The sequence below is a fragment of the Vitis riparia genome, chromosome 6 (assembly GCF_004353265.1).
Source record: "Vitis riparia cultivar Riparia Gloire de Montpellier isolate 1030 chromosome 6, EGFV_Vit.rip_1.0, whole genome shotgun sequence".
Taxonomy (NCBI): domain Eukaryota; kingdom Viridiplantae; phylum Streptophyta; class Magnoliopsida; order Vitales; family Vitaceae; genus Vitis; species Vitis riparia.
Genome location: NC_048436.1, coordinates 15,110,779 through 15,119,963, shown reverse-complemented (window position 1 = coordinate 15,119,963; position 9,185 = coordinate 15,110,779). Strand labels below are relative to the sequence as shown.

Below are 9,185 nucleotides of genomic sequence, written 5' to 3'. Positions count from 1 at the left end.
AATATTTGAGGTCTACCTTGACCTATGCCAAACGTGGTCTTTTTAAATAATGGTTTGCTTCAACTTACTCATAAATGATTAAATAAAAAGATAAATGGAATTTAGAAATTATTTATCTCATTGTTTGAAATGGTCTCACAAACTCCATTACTCTCGATGAATAATTTTTTTTTTCTTTAACTTATGGTTATTAGGTACGATAATATCAGTTTTAAACCCGAAGACAAGTCACCTAAATGATAACTCTTAAAATAAACTTGTATAATATGACATCAAATGTCATGAAAGATTTAACCCGTTCACATTGAGCATTAATTAGTTTTTAAATAAGTTAATAAAAGTCCGATTGAATAATTAGTATTAGATCTAATACTCATGGGTTTTGACTAAAGCTCGATCAAACTATGGTCACTTACTACTTTCTTGAAAATTTTATCATATTAAAGAGTTTAGATACGTAAAGGAATTTGAATCTTTTAATGATTATACAATTAAGTAGGACTAGTATAAAATTTAATAGAAAGTAATAAAACAAAGATATAAAATATAAAAATAATAATAGATGGAATACAAAATGAAGGAATCTGAGTTGAATAAGGAGACATACAATATTTTAATTAATGCTATCTTTTGATATGGTATTTAGTCTTTATGATAATTAAACTTGTATCAATTAAATCATGATGTCACAATAATGCAGTGATCTTTTAAAGCAAATACGACATTTTTTATTTTTCTTTCTATCGTTAATTTAAAAATTAATATAGAAAATAAAAACAATAGGAAGACTCGAGACATGTCACATCCAGTTGTGTCCAAAACATTGATGTCATGGCTCCATCCATTAACTTTAGAAGCCGTATGGGCAATCTCTTGGCAGAAAAAAATTTAAAAAAAAAAAGAAAAAGAAGAAAAGAGTGGGGGAATGAAAGGAAGAAGAACAGTGCGAGTCCTCGTATTCTCTTTTGTTTTTGTAGTTTTGTTTCGTGACTCTACATTTGAACAGTGGCTTCACTCATATTCACACGTAACCACTCTCTCTTTCTCTCCGTATTCTTCACCTTAAAAAATAAAAATGTTGTCCCTCCACTGACAATCGGAATCCCACCGCCTGCGGCTGACCGCATCATTTCAAATTACGGTTTACAGCCCAGTCACTTAGCAATCTAGAGGTTACCTACTGTCCGTCACTCGTCAACTTTCTAAGATTCTAACACGCCCTAAAGCGCTCTCTCTCTTTTTTGTTTTCCTTTATTTCTAGAGGGTGGTCTCCATTTGTAGTGGTGGTTACTATCCATGTCCTATCAATGCCTACCTATTCTATTAAGTAGGTAAACTTAATACTATTTTATTATTAAATACGTAAATATAATTTATTCCATGATTTTCATCCATTTACAATGATCTTACGCATAGGTGGGATTAGTATATAAATTGATTTTGTTTTATTTATTTAATTATATTACGACATCATATATATTTATGTTATCATCCTATGGAATTGGTAGACTAGAATTTTCCTCCCTTAAAGTCGTGTACAGCCAAGTAATAAATCATCAACCTGGACCTGCAACGTTATGCAGCTTGCGGCCGGCGCCACCTTTAAAAAATTCCCCAAAACCGTCAGAATTTGTAATTTACTATAGAATTTTTTTGGGATCTTCATTGAATATCTTCAAAAATTTTTTGTTCTCTTTTTAGTGTTGGAGAGGTGTGATAAAATAAATTGACGAAAATGAGTCACGGGGTGAGTGGGCCACTGTGATGTAGTAGAATCACAAACAACTTTAATCTTCTATTTTAATCATGTGATATTGATTATAAACTCAACTTGTAATCACATTTAAGAGAATCTTGGGCTCCCATTAATCCAAGTTGGCCTTGAAATATTGTTCCCTAAAAAAAAAGTTGGTTTTGAAATGACACTAGATGTTTGACCCCCATATATATATATATATATGGAGCATAGTGGCACACTTGCTCGACAACTTATGAAGAGTCTAAGCCCGTGACAATAGGATGGTTTGGATTAGGCCTATAATACTAGATGGTAGCATAAAATACAAGGTTTATTTTGAAATGCTTTGAAAACAAAATTTTAAATAGCTTTTAAAAATAGTTCTTGATTATTTTTAAAAAACAAAGTTCCATTTGAAAAAAGTTTTTTTTTTAAAATATTTTTTATATTTTTAATTATTATTAAAACACTCTACTAAAGGTAACTTAAAATACTTCAAATATAATTTTAAAAAGAACCTACTTTTCAAAAAATTTAGAAAAAATATATTTTCCTTAAAAATTTGTCAAAAAAAAAAAGAAGAAAGCATGGTGTAGTTGTTCTCACCAATTATGGGTGACCTGTATTTCCATGATTGAAATAATACACAGAATAGGAGGAAAACAAGAGGGTTCAAGTATGAATGTCTTTTTGGCCTCAAATGGCAAAGACTTGACTCCAAAACTCTTACACAGTCAATCTGAAGAGAAAACCCAAGTATTAAATGACGGATCCTCCCTCTTTAAAGAAAAAGTTCCATCCCTCAGATCAGAGCGCAGAGGGCAGAGACTGGTGGTGAATTGAAGAGGGCAAAAGGGCAAAACACAAGCAGTAAAGTAGTGTAACGTAGGTGCATGAGACAGCACAGTGGGCCACTGTTGCAGTGACTCCCACGAGCCTTAGTGGTTCCCATATTTGGATGGACAGAGATTGGACTCCATTTCTTACAAATCTTTTTGTACCCTTTGTCATTTCAATGTGTCATATTCCTCTGTATTCAGGGTATTTTTGGAAAACCCACACTTCCCTCTTATGGAATGCCCTCATTTTTTTCTTTTTGGTTTTTACTCCCATCTAGATTTTAACTATCATATAAATTGGCTCATCCAAGTCTTGCTCTACCTCTAAAACTCTTTCTAATAATGGTTGAAGTTTGATTAAGGTAAATCAAGGTATTAGAGGAATCCAGGTTAAGGGTCATTTAGAAGCTGTTATTAAAGTTTTTTTTTTTTTAAATATTGGTGTAAATTTGATTCCTAAAGAATTTTCATTTTATTTAAAAAAAAAGGTGAAAAAAGTTTTTAAAATATACATTTTTCAATGATTTAGATGACGTTTATCAATAATCTTATAAAATATTTTTAATTATTTTAATACTTAAAATTTTTTACTCTTCAAATATTAGAATAATTAAAAATACATCATAAAATCGTTATCAAATATACTTTTAATTTTTCTTCCTTTAAACTTTTCCTTAATAAAATAATGCTGAATAAACAAATTTATTTTTTATATTTTAAAAAATACTAATAAATTGACCGAAGTCATCATCAAAGAATAGTTACCACTAAAAAAATATGTGGTGGAAAGTACTTTGATCCATATTCATTCTAGTGTTTCACTTATACATCTAAATGCTAATTTTGCACTCAATAAAAGAAAGATGTACAAATTTTTATTAGCATGTCTGGTTAAGATTCTCTCCTACATAGGTTGGTATAAATAAATGAATGAATAAATAAATAAATAAATAATTAATTAATTAAATAATTTTTTTGAGAGATTCCATCACCCAAATGACCAATATCTTAAAAGGTCACTAGTCTTAGGGTGTATCCCAATTGATTGGCTCCTTCACCACCCTTGTCTGTCTTTATTCATTCCACTCTCTATATCCATCTTTCTATCATTTCATATTCTAGAAGAAATACAATAAAAGATTACTAAATAAAAAACATAGTGAATGTTGTCCTACGAATAAAATAATACTGAGAAAGTTGGCTTGTTTTTTTCCTTTTTTATTTTTTTATTTTTGTGCTTCCTATAATAATTAAGGTCTAAATTAAATGATGTAAGATAATAGTGGTTTCCAAAGTGGAAAATGCAACCATTCATCAAAGAAGGTGATTTAACTTCTTGCTATATTATATAAACGTCTAAGACTATGATTAATTTGTGCTTCATCGGAATAGGTAATTTGACCCGTGACTCTCATGGCATGGGCCTTCTAAAAATTGTCTTCTTCACTTTACCCACATTATTATTATTATAATATTTTTTTTTGAATTAAAAAATTTATAATAATAACCTTGAATTTGCACAACATTTCAAATTTAAAACCTAATTAACGATATATTTGATAATATTTTTAAAAAATGGTTCTGAGAGTAATTTGAAATTATTTTTGAAAATAAAATTATATTTCAAAAAGCCCGAAAATGATAAAAAAATTTCCAACTTAATCTCGATGAAAGTAATAAACACTAAAATAATTTTGATTTAACTAACATAAATAATATTAAAAAAGAAAAAAGAAAAAAAAAGAATTGTGAGTATTTGAAAATAATAATAAAAAGGGTTTTAAATTCATTTATCATATTCGTGTTGATTTTCACTTTTTGTTTCTTATTTGTAAATGATAAAAGCATCCAAGATTTTTCACGTGCAAAGAAACAAATGTAATTCAAAGGTGGGTCAAGTATGAAAAAAGGAATAATATTTGATGAACCTCCTCCTACTAGTCCTACAAGGACCCATTAGAAAAAAAGTCACGAGTGTGATAAACACATCGCTATGGAAATCTATGGGCATTTTAGAAAAAATAATTAAATTTTGAATTAAGTGATTTTAGTTGAAGTCTTAAAGAGATATTTTTATTGTCATGTTTATAAGAAAAATCACTTAGTATTGAATAATATTTTTAGTGATATGTTATATAATAAAAGAAGCTATTTTTTAATTGTTATAAAATCACTTTAAGTGATTTTTTAATCACAATTTTAAGGTCAACTTGAGAGGTGAGTGGCTATGAATTCAAACAAACTAAAATGCTTGACCAAACTTAATCGAAAAAGGCCAATTTTCCAACCTAATCTACACGTGTTTACGCTTCCGTAAAAAAGGCTGGAAATTCTATGCACCCGTGAGCCGCACCCAGACTCAAACCATCCGAACCGGTAACCGGACACCGGAAACCACCATAAGGGCTGCCAAGTGGGTTTGAAATGTTTGACCTTAGCGAGACCCCATTAATTGGAATCCCACCACTGCAAGTGATTCGTCCACGTGTCGCGGGAGGTGTGGGAGGCACGCGTAGGCAGAGGCCAATAGGGGAAAGCGTGGTGTGAGAGGCGGGGGCTGGGGAGTGAAAGTGGAGAGTGAGGAGGATAGAGAGTGGCGGGGGCCGCCGGTGGTGAATAGTAAGCATGTCATATCGGCGGGGGCCACCACGTGAATACTAGCATTCTCTCTTGCTTTCTTTCTCTCTCTAGATTCTCTCTAAGCCACTTTCTCTCTCTACAATTTTTATTTATTTTTGTTTTAAAAGAATTTATTTCTTTCTCTCTCACAAAGTGAGTCTACCTCTCGCTCTCATTCATCCATACATCTCTTTTTACGTCCCATCAGCTTTGCTCTCCCATTCTTCATCTCATTTCTTCCCCGAAAACGCTCTCCGTCTCACAAAAAAGGCAAAATATATATATATATATATATATATATATATATATATATATATATATATATATATATATATATAAAATAGACAATCCTGGAAAGAAAAGAAAAGAAAAGAAAAGAAAAGAAAAAAAAAAACAATCCCGAATAGAAAGAGAGGGAGAAAATCGCAGAAAATCTTTCCATCTCCCGTGAAAAGATCGTAGCTGAGCTGCAAGAGTCTCACACACAGGTTTATTAGATAGAGGGGTTGAGGGGAAGAGGGGAAGAGCCGTAGTGGGGTGATGGATTCAGCATCAGGAGGGGGTGCAGCGGACCCGAGTAGCGGAGAGGGGCCGTCGGCCGGAGGAGGGGGAGGGGCGGCTGAGGGGTCATCGCCGGCACCGCCGAGTAGGTACGAATCACAGAAGAGGAGAGATTGGAATACGTTTTTACAGTACTTGAAGAACCACAAACCGCCATTGACGCTAGCGAGGTGCAGTGGAGCACATGTGATAGAGTTTTTGAAGTACTTGGACCAGTTTGGAAAGACGAAGGTGCATATAAGTGGGTGCCCATATTTTGGGCACCCCAATCCGCCGGCGCCGTGTGCCTGTCCGCTCAAGCAGGCATGGGGTAGCCTTGATGCGCTCATCGGACGGCTGAGAGCCGCCTACGAAGAGAACGGTGGACGGCCAGAGTCCAACCCTTTTGGGGCGAGAGCAGTAAGGATTTATCTGAGGGAGGTGAGAGAAGGGCAAGCCAAGGCTAGAGGGATTCCATATGAGAAGAAGAAGCGAAAACGCCCCACTGTTACGGCCACGGCGGTGGTGGCTGCTACAAATGTGTCGGCACCGGCTGTCACTCAAGGTGTTGAGGTTGGTGGTAGTAGTAGTAGCGCTGCAGCAGGTGGTAGTGGTGATGGAACTGGTGGCGGTGGCGGTGCTGATACTGGCGGTGCTGCTGCTACTGTTGCTCCGCCTACTACTACCGTATAGCCTCACTAATTTTCTACCTTTTTTTCCCCCTAAATTCCTGTTTTAATTTGTGATTATGAGTCATATATCTGGCGATTCTCTTATAATTGGATCGACCCAAATGAACAAAATTCAGCTACAACTCTCTCTCTGTCTCTCTCTCTTTCTCTCTTATGATCGCATAGGATACTATAGAGCAACCATTCATCTCTTTCTTCTTCCTCTTCTCTTCTTTTTTTTTTCCACATGTGAACACTTCGGGATTAAGAAAGTAAGATACAGAAGAAAACCCTTGAATTTTTAGTAGTATATTCTTCTGCGATCATTCTTAATTTATCTAACCCTAGGTGTTTTAATTTCAATCCTTCAATCACAACCGAAGACCCCTAAGGTTCTTCTTCTTCTTCTTCCTCTCTCTTAAGGTAGCTGCTGATCACATATACTTCCATACATCAAGCCCTATTTGCATGTTTGCATACAAATCTATATGAAAAGAAGATCAAAAAGGGAATTTTCAATTGAATTTTTTGGAAAAATAAAAAATAAAAATCTGCACTGCACATAAGCACTTCACAAACCATACAAATGATCAGTCACTCGGTCAATGAATCAAGCCTCTTGTTCTTGATGAGCATCAATGTAAAAGAAAGAGTGTGGTTATTGAGAGGGATGTATGGAATTCCCATATTTGGATGATTGGTAGGCAATAGCTATCTGGATATCAGTCTGTGTCGTGAGTGGCAGTCTTTTGCTGCTTGCATTTGGGTATACAAAAGAATTAACTGAGGGTGTTTGGAGTAAGGTGGAGACCACCGGCTGTTGTTGGCAACAAGGCCAACACAAAACTAGGCAACTACCAGTGACTATTTAGCATTATTCCAACTCTCCCAAGCAACTGTACAACTGGTCCCGGCTGCTCCATCGGCTGCTCATCTCCTTTGGCCCAAAATTTCTATCTTGTGAAACCACACGTGCGTCTCTGATTAGCAACACACTTGCACTTTCAGTTTTTCAGGTGCCCCCCCTCCTGTATAAATATATAAATATATATATACGTATGCTGCTTTGGGATTTCCCTTACAGGGTCTTAGATTTTGGGTTATGGGGTTTAAGGATTTGGATATGGAATGGAACCCCCATGTTCTACTTCTATTTTCATTCTTCAATCCTTCTCTTCTCTTCTCTCCTCCTCCTCTTTCTCTTTCTCTCTGATATCTATTGACGAAAACAACATTTCTTTTCTTGATAACAACTGCAAGAGATTTTAGACTAGAAGCGCCAATGAAAGATAAAAATGATCCTGCTGGTGATTGCTGTTGTTATTTTATTTCAAGTAATCTCCACCTCAGTGTGAAAGCGACCAGAAGCCAACCCTTGCTTCTATTCTACTGTTATTATTGTTTTTATTATTTGATTATCTTTTATAAGTATATTATATTTTGCTTCTTATATTATTGTGTTTTGTTTATGTAATACAGACACAACAGTCACTCCCAAACAGAACCCATTTCAGAATTTCAAATTTTAGGCCCATAACCAATGAAATCATGCGACATTTATTGCTCGATTCATCATCTTCTAAAATAATATTATCTGCCATTGTCTTTTTGCTTGGTTTTTTTCCCCGCCCTCCCCTTTCTTTTATGTATATATACAATTTGATCTTTTCTTTTTGGGTGATAGATTTTTGATCCCTTGGATGGGGTAAAGCCCTTCTTCTTTCTCCTCCTGGCTTTTCCACAGAATCATTGAAATATTTCATTCAAAACAGTACACATTTCTCCTTGTTTTCTTTTTAATCTGTCTGTTCAGTTGTTTCTTTCACCACTTAAATTCCTCAAAAAGTCAAAAAGGCAAAGATGGTGGTTAAGTTGCTTTCCCTCCTTCCTTTGTCCTTTAGATTCAAACTGTATTCATCACGTTTCCCCTCCTTAAGCTCCTGGCTTGTAGCTTGATCCATCTCCCACAACCCAAAAAAAAAAATTCCAAACTATGTGAAGAAAGGACTTCACTCACTAGTGTAATTGCATGCCAAAAACCCAGCAGCACAAAGAGAGAGAGAGAGAGAAGCCAAACTCATCTCTTTTGAATCATTCACAGATCATAGAGATGGGTTTTATCAGAATGGTGGGGGCATGCAAAGGAGATAGATGCATTGCCATAGGATAGAGAAAGGGTGAATGGCCATCTTTTTGTCGTCACATATGCATTCATAGTTCTCCTCATTTAAGGCTGCAGTGGTACTTCATTTAAGAGTGGGGAAAGAGAGAGACGCAAAGGTGGGTGAGGAGAAGGCGGACATGAGGTGGGGTTTATAAAAGCACCTGCACCGAGTCGTCTTGTCTTCACTTCCGGCTGTATTAACTTACGGACTTTGAAAGGAATAAATACTTAATTTATTTCTTTCTCTGAATCAATTTGGCCGTCCCACATGCCTCTGCAGCTTCATAAGCACATATAGAAGCAGACAATTCACAAACACGTGGGGCTGTACTACCCTTTAAGCCCCTTATGTGCCATGTATTTCCATGCTTCGCTATAACTAGCTTATAATTTTTTCCTTTCATTCACACTATATACTTGTTAATTTCATGTTGATGTATTGTTGGATCACGACCACCACTTGTTTTTGAGAGAGGGTCCTACAGTCCTACTCCTGCTCCTCTCATCATCCTCTTCTTTTCATCCTTCGATGATATCGAACTTTATGGCTCATGTTTTAGGGGGGAGGCCTGAGAGGGGTGGGGAGGTCAGTCCACTTGTGGGGTTTTGCTCTT

At 35.3% G+C, this 9,185-nt stretch overlaps 1 protein-coding gene across 1 annotated transcript; it reads left to right on the top strand.

Annotated features, from left to right (window-relative positions):
- The first annotated feature begins 5,562 nt into the window (after positions 1-5,562).
- Positions 5,563-6,717, top strand: LOC117915662 (protein LIGHT-DEPENDENT SHORT HYPOCOTYLS 6-like). The gene has a single exon (XM_034831291.1). It carries the CDS (start codon positions 5,737-5,739, stop codon positions 6,427-6,429), a length of 693 nt encoding a protein of 230 aa, XP_034687182.1. The 5' UTR covers positions 5,563-5,736; the 3' UTR covers positions 6,430-6,717.
- The last annotated feature ends 2,468 nt before the right edge of the window (positions 6,718-9,185 follow it).

Coding starts and splice junctions, on each gene's coding strand:
- LOC117915662 (XM_034831291.1), top strand. CDS start 5,737: ATGGATTCAGCATCAGGAGGGGGTGCAGCGGACCCGAGTAGCGGAGAG.